At 39.9% G+C, this 14,284-nt stretch overlaps 1 protein-coding gene across 2 annotated transcripts in view; it reads right to left on the reverse strand.

The window, feature by feature from the left end:
• The window catches only part of PRKAR1B (protein kinase cAMP-dependent type I regulatory subunit beta), a 101,898-nt gene that overhangs the window by 30,666 nt on the left and 56,948 nt on the right, over positions 1-14,284 (reverse strand). For both annotated transcript variants that reach the window (XM_086621989.1, XM_086621988.1), the window contains exons 5-7: positions 10,960-11,021; positions 10,158-10,204; positions 2,277-2,435 (exon numbers count right to left, since the gene is read on the reverse strand). In XM_086621989.1, the coding sequence (XP_086478115.1) occupies positions 2,277-2,435; positions 10,158-10,204; positions 10,960-11,021 (268 nt within the window). The remainder of the gene's footprint in view (positions 1-2,276; positions 2,436-10,157; positions 10,205-10,959; positions 11,022-14,284) is intronic.

Consider the following 14,284-nt stretch of genomic DNA (forward strand, 5'->3'; position numbering starts at 1 on the left):
CGGAGAGCCACTGTAACTTGCCCTCACATGAATGCACAAAGACAGGTGTCTCATTTCACCTACAGCAAAGAAATTATCCACGCTGCACCTACACATAAATGAAAAGATGACAGAATTCCTGTAGTCTTGGGTAAATTGCATTCACTGTGGACAGCACTTAAAATTGGACATTTTTTATACCTGCAGCAATTAATTCACCATGCTACCTCAAATACTTCCTATCTAAGTATTGGGAATACTACAATTACACTGTCTGGATACCTAATGTAATGCAACAGACCACCAACTTTTAATGGCCCCAACTGTAAAAAAACACAAGAAAAGAGAGGGAGAGAAAACACCTCCATGTTAAGTTAAAGGTCTCATCAACTGCAGAAACTGAGCTTGCTGGGTAAGGTACAGCGGTCGCTGGTTCAGAAAATATATAAATTAATTTGAAAAGCACTTAGCTTTTCACTAGAATCAAATAGAAGTATATCTGTAATATTCAGTTGTACGTATGGCTAAAACTAACACTAAAAACAGTCTTTTCCACTTGGGACTTTAAACCTTTTTAGTAAAATCCTGTCTCTGCATCAGATATTCATCTTCTGAAGACTTCTGTCAGACGGTAATGGACACATGACCAAACCTGAAAGCTTACAGAGTCGGATGATGTTAGGTACCACTATTTTCATCAACACTAAAACTGAAATCCCCTCTAGGCTACAAAGCCTGTGACTCTGTCCCTTCAGTTCTCTAGTAGCAAGGTTACAGGCAGCTGTGAAAAGCTATGCTTAAAAAGCCAAGGAATACGTGGTTCGTCCTGACATTTATTTTCCTCCTACACTCCTTCTCTTTTATACCTTGGATTCTTACTTGCAGCGTGCAGGTTCATCGCACCAGTTATCCGAGACACCTCTCCATTGCATCCATGTAGGACATGAGACAAATAAGTTTAGTGTGCCTCTGAAATCTGTTAGGAAATTCTCCTGCTTTATGTTTTAGAAATACCTTGCAGAAAGGTCTCAGTTACTACTGCCTGCTTCAAGAGCATTCAAAAACTATTCATCCTGCTTATCCACAAGAGAGAAGAAAGAACACTTCTCATCATTATTTCTCTATTTTGTCTTCGAGCAACCAGGCTGACTATTATGGGATAGAGTAAATTTCCATCAGATGTACCCTCCTAGATATCAGTGTGATGTTCATTTCTGTGATACAGCACTCAGCCCATGAAATACAGAGAAACAGCAATGCTTCATACAGACATCCAACAGTCATCACACAGTACAAATAAAGATCATTCTTACATTCTGCTGCTTAAGAACTAATCACTTAAGTGTTAAATCTACTCAATTCTTTTGTTAATTTTTCTGTTATCCATGACATCCACTGGAAATACAGATGATCTCAAAATGCACACTCCTTTATTATTCTGAGAGCATAGTGTAATTTCCTTAAGATCAGAATGAAACAATGCAGCTTTTAAAGACAAGACCTATTGAGAAAGCAGCTTTACATAGAGTTATGTCTGTTAATTATAAAAAGAAAGGAATATTTTATGGAGAAGGAAGATATGCATATGAGCATTAGAAACAGACTCATAAAAAAAAGTTATCACATTGCTAAAGTTAATTATCTGTCAAAGTTGCCATTATAAACTCACTACTAAAGAATCAACAGCAAATACACAAGCTAGCACACACCCCAGGTGCCTAGAGGGTCTGTTGAGCTTTGCTGCAGAGATGAGGGAGTTTGAAAGGAGCCGAGCAATGACCATTAGCAGGGACTCTGCAGCTCCCATCCTATGATACGTGTGGCTGTGTGCTGGCTAACAAAGATGGAGCATGCAGTCCAACCAAGACTTCATTTAGCAGTGCTGGATTTACCTTGTATTGCCTGCCTTGAAGAGTATAATACAAGTTCAGACAAAGACTTCATAGGCAAGGGTAGTGCTGAAAGACATTTTGAGGTTCACAGTAAGGAAAGGATTTGCGTAGCTTTGGTGGGTGACAGAGGCCTCCTGAGGTTTTCATTCATGTACAATAGTTACACATAATGTTATTCAATTGCATTTCTGACTCAGCATCTTTGTGCTGAATCTTGTCCCCTTTTCCTTCAGTTCACTTAATTTAGTCACTCAATGTTACTGTCATATCCTCTCTTTTTTATGTGGAAACACAGACTGTGCAGCCTTCTATCATCAGTGTACTCTGAACACAGAAAAGTGCTGGTGCTACAAAAGAAAGTAAAAAATATGAAGTCCATAAACAAGCCCTTCTCCATAAACTTACCATTAAAATGCGTCTGTAGCTGTCTCTGTCGATGCCCCAGAGCTTCAGATCTGTCTTGGCCTTGACGGTGGCAGCCCGGGGTGTCCCATAGATCAATGCCAGTTCCCCAAAGCTGCCTCCTTCTCCGATGCTGGTGACCCACTCCCCGTTGACATAAACCTACCACAGCACAAGACAAAACAAGAAGTAAAACCAGCCTGGGGACTTAGTTGCAGCTTTGCTCCTACTGCCAGTTACCTAAAAAGCTCTTAGTAATTTCCTTGCTAATTGTCAACACTGGGGACACAGAAGCAAAACAAGAGCGTAACAGTTTCCACAGTTGGTCCCCAAATAGGGCAACAACCTGCTTTGTGGACAGAATTTCAAGTCATCCTGCTTCACTACAAAGACTGTATTTACTCTCTGAGTTTTCAGCTCCCATGGTTAACTGGCATCGTGTTTTCCCTCTTGTGTTCAAGGCTCAGACAGTCAACAAGCAGAACTGTCACAACTTTGGCTTTTTATTAACACTGTCAAACTTGAAAGGAAGGAGATTTGTTGATATGTGTAATGAGGTTTGCTGAAAAGCACCATGGCCATGAAATGAAAAACAGTCAAAACAGGGAACCATCTTTTGAAAAGGAACATTTTCTTCTTCCCTACACCTAGTGTCTCCAACAACCATTTAAATATAACTACTGAGATCTCTTCCTCCCTTAGTGAAGACTACTAAGTGCTTTGGACTTGAGAAGCGATATGCAGAATTGCCCTTTGTCTTTAAAATCAGCTCTTCAGAACTTATGAAGCAGTATTTCACCCACAGGCTGTTTAAAGAACATATCCTCTCGAAATACAGCATGGATTGATACCACTATCACAGCATTTTTCCTCGATGATGTCTAATTTGAGAAGAATTCCTACACTTGACTGCTATGTAAAACCTTCACTGGAGAAAGGGGGACTCGGGCAGGTGCTTTCTGCTGGGCTGCATTCTCCTTGCTATTCATGGACAACACAGCTCCTGAGACATAATAGTGTATTCGAAGACTGATACGGATTGTGTATTCTGCAGTTTGCTTGTAGGCTTGCTGCTATAAACCTGCACAATAAACCCTTTTCATTCTGTTAATGTGTCTCTGAGTTTACAGGGTAGGAAAGGCTGTGTGCAATTACCCAGTGCAGAACACATCCCATTCTGTTACAGACTGATAACAGCAGAAACCAACCAGAGTGAATTGCATTTTTTTGGAAGCTCTGTGAAGAAAAATAATATGAAGAAAATACGCAGGTATTCTCCTCTTCAGCAGAAAACTATTGCAAAGGAAAAGACCATAACCTATTATCAATTACTGAGTAACAGACTAGCAGCTTTTAAAAAAATATATGAAGTCGAGCTGTGTTCAAGCTGGGCAGGAGAAAAGACAGTGACCAAAATAAATGAACTGGGGTCTAAATTCAACAAACTGTCAGTATTAATTCTACTTCTGTCTTCATTTTATGATGAAAAGGCGTTTCACAAACTACAGCTGGAATCAATCCCCATTTATCTTCCCAATATTCAATTAAGATCTGATCCAGCTCCTACTGAGGTCAGTGAAACACGGGTTCAGTAGGAGATGGATGAGGCCACGGAGCAGTTCAGCTGATCAAGATACCTCTTGGGTATCCGCTGAAAAGGAGCAGTATTAGCATCACTGCTGCACTCCAGGCAATGTTGTGGCTCTTGGTGTTCCTGGAGCATCTGAGGATCAAGGGGCTGAAATAAAGGGTAAAAATAATCCCAAACAGGCAGGTGGTAGCAGACTGCCAAGAAAGAGCTCAAGCCACAAAAGCTAAAGCTTCATTTGTTCACCACAACAGAATGAATGTCACATAGGAGAGTATCACACAAGAGAACAACAGTGTTTCCTTCCAAACTTTTACACTCACCGCAGAAAGAAAACCTCACAGAACATTGAATCTACTTTTGATTCTCCTCATGTTGACAAAAATAAAGGAAAAAAAAAAGTTTTAAAAAGCCAGACAAACCCAAGCACTTTCCTGGTGAAACAAGCAGGTAATACTGTGGCTTCTGGATTTTTTTTGTGAGACAAGCAGGAGAAATGGATGAATAAAATTAGGATTCTGAAAGGCTTGTACAATGAGAATGTATGACAAATTTTGAACTCAATTACTCCATTGCAAAATTGACCAGATGCATGTTTGAATGTAGAGATACCCCTTTTCTGTGGGGATTTTACTGGATGGACCCAGAGTTGGCTACAGTACAGTAATTCATGTTCTCAGTAAAAAGTCTCAGGGACGATGGGGAAAATCTAATCATTCCAATGAGTTTTGGACGACATCCTGAATGTCAACTGACATTGCATCCTTGACTCTTCTTCAGCACAACAAAAATACATGTTTCTATATACTCTTTGGTTGAAAAGCACAGGTTTTGTTGTTGCAGAAGGCTCTGAATTATAAGCGGGAAATAAACTCATTCCAACACATATTTTTTTACGCAATATGGTGACATTTCTTATTAAAGCAGTATGGATGATACGACTGCAGCCCAGAGAAGGGAATCACACTGGTAGAACTCCAAGTAGAGCAAGTGAAGGCTGGACATTTACTGCTGCATGGTGTTTATAAAGAGAGGCTACTACTAAACTGCTTTAAGACTTCTTTAATTTTACTGTCTTACATGACAAGACTCCAAAAACTGTGTTTGACATCTCACCTGCAAACAGTTTATGCAAATGCCATTCCTCCACCCTAAGGGTGTCAGGTTTGAAGTACTCTGAGGTGAATCCAAAGCACTCATCTGACAGTCTTTGGGCCCAGCATTCACTCCCCCAATAAAAATGCCACTTCCAATAGCAATCTCAAAAGAGAAAACAGCTTGAGAATAATTGTTGTTTTCTAGGAGGAAAACCATTGCACTTCATTCCCTGCAAAGGCCTAAGTCAACAATCAACTTTTGTCTTCATGGTGAAGTTAAAAGTGCATTGATGGCACATTACAAAGGCATCTGCCCTTTAACAGAGAGTTCAGCTCCACTATGGATCCCTTTAAAATAGATTTTACAAAAAGAAGTAGAAAGAAAAGTAGCTCTGTTTGTAAGGTGTGGGAAGTAAAGCTATTTTAGGCTCAGAACAGCTTATGAAAGCCAATGTTATATGGCAGCAGCTCAGATGATCTCTTTCTTTATCCTAAAAAATTCTAGGCTGAGCTTTTGGCTCAGGCAGTTTTAGGCATTTGTGAACTCTCACCAAAGTGGCAAGTACACAAGTGAATTATTCCTAATTGCTACCTGACCTGCCGATCACAGCTCCGTAAGAGCTGGAACCTTCTTCTTTCATGCAGCTGAAGTGTAATGTAGAATTGCAGATGTCCAAATATGACCAAGCCATCAGGACCACCTACTTTCCACAGATCAAAAGTACTTCAGGTTTCTACTGTTTTCCATCACGTAGTATGAGCACTGCAATCTTTGCAGGCTTGAAAATCACACAACTTGGTTCATTTCGTTATTTTTTTTAGGAGGCGAATGGGAAAAATCCCCTGTGAACATCAGCAGTGCCTTTCTTCACAGGCTGCGATATACATAGGCACTAACTGCGAGAGAAAATGCAATGAGTCACACAATGCTCAATGCCATAGGAATGCATCCTGGCCTCGCTCGTCTTTGTGTTGTCCAGAGAAGCAGAAAGCAACCTTGGCACCTGCAGTAATACAGCTGTTTTACTTGGAAGGCAGGATATGAACATCTATCTCTGAGCTTAATTGGAGTGAATTTACCTTTAGTTTTCTATCGCTGATTTCAAGTTAACTTTTAGCATTTTTTTTTGCTGCCACTTCGTGATCTATGTGGACAATCTAATTTGTTCCAGACATTGCAACTTTTAGATCTTAAATCCCCTCCCTCGGATCTGTTTGTAATAATTTGTGCTTTGTGCCTTGTCAAGCCTTAATATTTGTTATCCAAAAATGAAGATGAGGTTTATTTATTCTTGGAAAAACAAGCAAGCCTTAGACATGAAGAGTATTTATATGTGGGTAGATTTCTCACTAAGGCCAATGCTTTATTAGTAGTATGAATTTGCTTTTCTTAAATATAAATATACAAACTTGGAGACTGCCTTGAGAATTCTTAAAAATTGCAGCTGAAAAACTCCAAACTTTAAAATGCTCTGTTTCAAATTTCAAAAAGCATCCTTCTGAAATTAGAAAGATCATTAACGATGGAAGAATTCAAACCAAAAGCAATCTATGGAATCTAACCATAAACATAACTAGTTATAAAATCCAACAGTATTCTCACATAAACCACCATGTAATTTTCATCTTTGTATATACAAATTAGACAGTTTGTATACACGAATAAGGGCTTCATGAAGATCTGATCTACAATCAAAAGATAATCTTATCTATTGTCCACAGTATTCACGTGTAGCTCCACATCCAGATAAATACAGAATCTACTTAAGAAGAAACACTGAAAAGTTTTCATTTTGATTTTCACCATACTACAGTTTGGCTGCTCTTGTTTTACAAGAAGAAAACCTGAGAACGACTATAGAGAAAGTTGCTGTGACATTAAATAGAATAGGAAGTTGTTGAGTCTAAAAAAAATACATCTGTTTTAAAAGGGTAGTTGACCGAGCTTTTTAAAGTAAAAAATGTGAGGTTGTAAGATTAAAATAATAAACAGGAAGTCATTTTTATATTTAGAAATATGGATTAGAGATTTTTGCAAGACACATACTTTAGCAGGTACTTTCAACATTTTTACTGGAAACTATAATTTAAGCTCTGCCAGCTACTTTTTGGCATAAGTTCATATTTGTCTGAGTAGAAAAGCTTCCGGTAGACAACTGACCTCTAAGACTTCAAACCTCATGCCATCATTTACCTAGTATAAACTTCATCCATCTGCAGGACTGGGTCATGAGTTAATGACTCTCCTCAACCCCGAAGGAGGAAAACTGCGACTGATAATGCTGTAATGGCCTTTCCCGTCCAATGCCTGCTTTGGTCGAAGTATACCTGGTTTGTAGGATACAGTGCATGAGAGGAAAACACCAGGTTCTCCAAGACCTACCTCCTTCTAATCTCTAAAAACCTTTCTTCTACATACGAAAATTTGTGCCTTTCTCCCTTGGCCCACAGTCCATGTTGAGCGTGCTTGCCAACAGAAGGGGATTGAGTCTCCTTTGGCTGTCCGTAGTAATACCAAGAAGGAAACCTACAGATACTTTATTCTATGCTAACGAGGCTTGTTTATACTCTAAGAAAGTGTAAAAGTTGAGGATAACATGTTATTAAATTTAAAAATATTTTATTGTACTTCTAATTTGACTTAGATTATTTTTAAGTGAAAATATTAGAATGCTCTTACTTACTCTTTGGCATGCCTACACCAAAACTCTAACAGTAATTTACTTTATAATGTTGGAGTTTTTGAAACTCAAAACACCACACACTGATTTTGTTATTCTGGCTTTGTTGGTGGTTTCTGTTTGGTTTTGGTTGCTTGGTTGATAGATTATTTTATTTTCAGTTTTGCCACGACTTTCTTGAAGGGGATGGGAATTTTATGATGGCAGTTGCAACCTCCTTTATGCGTATCTTTGCATGTGCATGGAAAATCTTATCAGTCCCGATGGTCTCAGAGTAAACTGCTCCTTGAATCCACCAGTCCTGACATACCTGCCACTCGTGTGCAGATCAGGGGGACGATGAAGGCAGACAGCCTGGCCAGGGGTTAAAAGCCTCCACACATATGCCAACACCAGCTGAACTAGGCAGAAAATGGCTTGAGGCTCTAAGTCTCGGGGTCAATTGTCTGCTCTCCAAGTCACTTTTTTTCTTGGAGAGGGGTGGAAGCATGCCAAAAAACTATCTGGCAAGGCTTAAATGAACTGCAGCTCGCTTACTAGTGGTCTGGATTTTCTTCAGACAGCAAGGATTTTAGCACTGCTGCCCAGAAAGTAGAGGAACTCTTTTCTGGGGAGCACTGCATACGGTGTGATAGTACGCACCCACGGGGTCTGGGAGCTGCTGCCTTACACAAAAGCAAGTTATTCTGCACTAACTGCCCTGGTACAGACTTTACTCCGTGAGAGGAAAATGGGCTCATCTCACTGCAGCTTCCCAGCAAAGGCTACGAGGGGATAGTTGCAACTTGCTCCTGGATGAGCAAATGTTTCTTGTGCCTTCCACAGCACCTTGCAAAGGAATTCAGTGTGTTTTCTGGCTGAAGGTATAGGAATGGCTTAGGAAGGAGGCAGCACTCAGTTGAGGAGATGGGGAGAGCAGTGGTAAGGTGCAGCAGGATGAAGGAAGGGGGATGCTGAAGTGGGACAGCATGGAAGCTAGTCACAGAAGAGTTTTGCAAGACACAGAGGGTCAGAAGCTTTGCTTGTCTCTGGAATAAGATCAATTCAAAACACATCTCTTAAGTCTTATTAGGATGTATTTGTCCCACAGGTCATGTCAGAAAACTGTCCATACAGTGAGAAAACAGGAAACGGTCCATACTCTTTGTAAGAGTGATATGTGCATATGGAAGATTATCTTTTTTGCAATTAATTGCAAGAGGTTTGCTGACTGTTTTCTGATGTCATTTGGTCTTCCACTATCCCTGAGGAAGACACTGAAGAAAACTTTCTTAAAGGTTTTGAATAAGGACAATTATTTTTAAAGAGGATTAATCTACAACTTCAATATATGCATTTGCGTATGTTTGTGGGTCTGATTCAAAGCCAGTGAACTCATTAAGCTCAGTATCGGGCCCTAACCAATTATTTTAAAGCTAAATTTTAGCACTGTTCTATAAATATTGCTCTTTTATTATCTGGCCCTGTGGATGTGGCAATGTTTGCTATTGAGAGGTATGCCTGATAGGAACAGTGAGTCAGACGGATTTCCTGAGGAGCAACTTCCAGAGGCAGAAGCAGCATGTGAGGTTTCTCAATTCCCAACAATACCAATTAGATGGTCTCCTGACACAAACAGACTACTAAAAAAATAACTTTCACTAAAATAACTGTATGCCTCCTGCCCAGATTTAAAATAAATCACTTTCTTCTTTAAATATGCCAAACGAAACTCATCTGGGCATTCAAAGAGCAACGATGCTAATAAGCATGCCTGTCCCATCCGACAACTGTGGATAGGTAAGGTGTGTGTAGAAAATTCAGTCAAATGAGGAACTTGCAGCAAAACTACAAAAGCGTGAGTTTCCTACGGGATAAAAATCGTAAGAGGTGAACAGATTATGATTTGGAAGGCAGGTTCAGAAAGAAGCTTCTTTTCGAAGACTTGCTGATTAAACCACTGCATACTCCTGTAAACATTTTGTGGTCTAACAGATCACTTTACACTTATAATAATCCTTGCTTTATTTATATGCTGCATTGTTCATATATTTGGACCTAATTTTAAAAGCAAATTAAGGTTTCTAAGATGAAACTCGCTGCCTCAGGCTGTATCTCAATTTTGGGGGGAAAAAAAAACACAACACATGAGCTAAGCTAACTGATTAAAGAAAATATTTTTCTTATGGTTGATCTGAACCCTCGGGTGCATTCCAGCATGGTGGCCTGCTCTGCCAAAGACTGCACACCTCCAGGTGTGGTTAGGGTTATGAAGATAATGTCATTTGCTTGGTTTTGATACTGTATTTTCCTGCTTGGAATGGAAAAATAAGCTAGGAAGTAAAACATGCCAATTATAAAATTATGCACAAATGACTTAACACAACAAAAGCAAAGGAATGAGACCGATCCTGTGAAATCTATTTCAAGAAGAAAGGAGAGAGAACCACAGCACATGGCTGGATCCAGTCGTGTGCCAGAGCACACAATTTTATTATGTAGCTTCAAAATAAATATTATACTGTACGAGTGTACTTACATCCACCTCGCCTTGGTCAATCACATAGAAGTTATCTCCTTCATCACCTGGAAGCAAAATACAAAAGGCGATTGTTTCCTGAAGGTCTGCTAAACTATTCGATAATTTCCTGTCTCCAGATTTAATCCTGTACATATTTGCACAGGTTTGTACACCAGATTACTTACAGAGAGATTAATTTTCTGAAACATCTTTGCCTATTTGCTTTCATAAATCAAAATATCGGTATGATTTCTTCCTATTAATATCTTTCAATTGCATTAATTTATCTCTTTTGATTGACTCAACACTTCATTCAGGATAAACACACAAGAGGATTTAATATAGCCTGAGGGTAACGAAGTCCTACACACACGCTGCAGGCACGCAGGTAAGTTGCCAAGTGTGATAACTACGATACAGCACAATGAGGTGTTGAATATTCCCAACAACCATAAAAATATTTTCCATCTCTAATTACTCCCAGCTAGCCTGTGCCACCCTTATGCATTCTGAGCTGTGGTTTACTTCCTGACTATCTTCAGTTGAGGAATGATCATTTTAATTTGAAGTGCTATTTATCTACATTTAACTGTAGCACTTTGAAACCCTGGAGGATCTACCAGTGTGGTTTTGTAGGAGATCTCTGCACATGTAGCAAAAGACCTGCATCTATGAACTTATGATACAGCTGCGCGCTTAGAAGCTTTTGGAATATGGTCATTCCTCTTGTTAAGCAAAGAGGTTGAAATCTCAAGCAGAGAGATGCAAATTGTACAATCTTAGCAAACATACAAGGGGAAAAGAGGAGGGGAAGAATTACCCTGTTGTATGACTGTTTCTCCTGCGATGTGTGTGACGGGGAACATGGCATCGAATATGTCACTGGAAAACAAAAGAAACATTTGTTAATGTTAATCAGATCTATTTCTTATCTAGCCAGTAGATCTACCTTCATTGTTTCATTTCGCCTTCATCAACAGATTTTGGAGAAAAAATAAAGGAAAATGTTAGTTATAACTGGAAAATGACCCCTGCTTGGCAAGAAACCAAAATAACTAGTTTGGCACAAGCTGTGGTTTAAAACTAAGTGAGACCATGATTCAGTGCATGCTATTTTGAAACAACTCCTGAATTATATGCATATAGGCCACTTCTTATAGCACTGCACAAACTAGCCAGCCTGAGTATTTTATTGTCTAAGCAGAGAGATCTCAGATTTTCAGCTGCCATCGGTATGTGTCACGGCAGTAATTGCTAGATGCCTAAACGGGAGCTCTCCTCTTCTGAACATCTGGCCTCGCGCTTACAAGCAAAACCTGTTCCACAATGCAGAGCACATTTGGAAAGGTAGATGACTGTAAATTAATGTAGCACAAGAACTGGCAAGAGATTGCACTCACAGTGCAGAAGAGGCCAAAATCTGAAAATCTTCATGAGTTACTCGTGAGAAGGGAATCTGACCAATGCTGTAGAAACACTGAAGCTGAGAACGAGCCCTGTTCTCATTAATCACGGCTGAATTACACACCTTACTGTGGTCTCCAGCTTACTGTCACATATCCTTAAAAGGCCAGGCAGAGCAGTAAGGACAGGAACGCACCCTGCACCAACACTTTGGGCAACTTGCCCAAATCCAGTCCTTTGTTTATTGAGGGAGACAGCAGGCTCTGTGGAGCCAGGGCTTCCTTTCCCCACATCAGATTTTGGGGAACTTATTTTCAGAAGCATGAACCACACGGAGACAGGCGCTCTCCACCTCTCTCCCCCTTCCTATGCATCAGTCTCAAGGAAATAGCTCCCCGACACAAACAAAAGGCAGCAAGGAGGAGCTGTTAACTAGTTTCTTCCCTGGTCTGGACTAGGAATGGCCCATCCAGCGACCACTGATGACAATGGCAAGATGAAACGCTTCAGCCTGGAATGGAACAAAGTCCTCACAATCAGAACGGAGCATCAACAGTGAGGAAACCTAAAATTTTCATAAAAATAGCCAGAAGATCAGTAAACAAACCCATGCTACATTTCAATGCCTTATATGGGAAATGCATATTGTAAAATCCCATTATTAGCTTATTTCCTGTTCAACTGTTCCAGAATTTATTCAGGCTCAGTTCTAGGAAATGTTTCACTCCTAAGTTCAAATTGGTCATGTCTTTCCTCTTCAGCAGCCAGAATGTTTTTGCTCAGTATCGCAGCTCTGCGTCAGCACCACTTGTAGGAGAACTGGGAGATTTCAAACCAGGTACCTCCTGCTGCTCTGCAGTACCTGCAAGGGATGCTTAGCCCATGACCTATGATAAAATGATATATCTTACCCCTATTGTTTCCTCAGGCCCACCCTGGGCTACAGAGAAACCTCTTTCTCACCTCATTCTGAGCACCAATGCAAAGACCCATAACAAATTATTCTGAAAAGTAGATGGACTGTACTCTTAGATCTACTAAGTTCATTTTTAATGATCTTAAATGGGTTCCGCATTTCTCCAGTTCAAAGGACTTCCCTCTTAGCAGAAAGCATCTGTCTGGTGCAGGCTGTGGAGGTGGTCCCTGTGCCAACTCTCAGTGCCCTCCGCCTGAAAGAAATGGGAGCTGAGGTTTAGATGGGATGGAGGAAATAACTGCAATGGTAGGTGCTGAACTGGAACAGCCATCGAGGGACTTTGTGTGGAAGAGGCAAGTCAAGTTGTTCTTCAGTGACTCTGGGACCTGGAAATGCAGTATGACAGAGGCTCATTTGCCTCCCTGTGGTTTCCCCTTGGCTGTGCCTGGGCACTTCACTGAGCTTTAAGAACAGTCCTGCAGCCTGCAGAAGATTTACTGGAGGAAAAAGCACTCTGCAGGGCAGAGAAGAAAGTCCTCAATGCGATACATCCAAAAATAGGCACAACACTGTGAGTATCAATAACCAAAGCAAAATGTGACTGTTTGAACAAACTTAGAAACCTTTTTATTTTTTAATAGAAATACAGAGGAAATAACTACCCACAGTTTCACCCTTTCATCTTTGTTTTAAGGCTGTATTTCATTTATAACTTAACAATTGACTGTACAAACAGTGCCCAATAAATTATGTATAGCACTGCACCCTTCTCCAAAATGTTCCACGTTTAATTTCCACCACACCTTTTAGTTTTACCAAAAAAAAACCCTCTTTAAAACAGACTAAAACTTTCAGCTGACAGTGTCATGAACCGAAATCCATTAGCGGCAACTGCAGTTTTAGGCTAATATTCTGCTGTATAGCGCTGTAGCAGAATATTAGTGTAAATATTCTAGCGGCCTTTATACAATGTGTTTCGGCAAAGTCTTAATCTTATTAGACCAAAACTTGGATTTTTAAAGAGACCTTTGAAAGACATGTCATCAAACGTTAGTCTAAAACACATATGAGCACACAGACACACAAGGTACCCAAAGTCATGGCGACGCTGATTTACATCTCCAAAGTGAAACAAGGGCAAATCTTTGATAAGTAAACGCAAGTGACCAACAATATCTTGACTGTCACTGGAAACACATCATCATGTTTCTTTTCTACTAGAGGACTATTCTTAATTGATACAGTTAGGCCAAGATCTCTCACAGTGATTAATGAGTCAAAGTGTTTCTGCTTTTGGATGCTCAATTTGAGATTCATTACATAGACTCAGATCTCAGATGATATGGATCAGCAGGCAGCCTCAAAGTTTCTCAGCGTACAAGTCTGACAGCCAAGAACTGGGACATTCACAACACCACCAAAGAAAACTACTCTGCTGGAAATTATCATCTCCTAAAGTACCAAATGCTTAAGGTCTCTGTATGAAATCTGGTTTTTGATTTAATTCAGACTAAATGTAGAATCGGTTTGGAAATTTTTCTTATAGCCTTTATCCTCAGTGTTTGAAATAAACACAAAAATGTCACAAGGATCAAAATACTAAAATATGTGGAAAATTTGAAAAATTTCTTCCTGACCCAAGCCAAAATCTGAAACTACAATAAACAGATGTATTTCCCACCTCCTCAGTAAACATCCAATGCTCCATATTCAGTTTCAGCCATGTGTCCTGAGCCGGTACTATGTAGGGAAAACAATCATAGAATCATAGAATCATAGAATCGTTAGGGCTGGAAGGGACCTTCAAAGGTCATCTAGTCCAACC

The sequence above is a fragment of the Tauraco erythrolophus genome, chromosome 17 (genome assembly GCF_009769465.1).
Source record: "Tauraco erythrolophus isolate bTauEry1 chromosome 17, bTauEry1.pri, whole genome shotgun sequence".
Lineage (NCBI taxonomy): Eukaryota > Metazoa > Chordata > Aves > Musophagiformes > Musophagidae > Tauraco > Tauraco erythrolophus.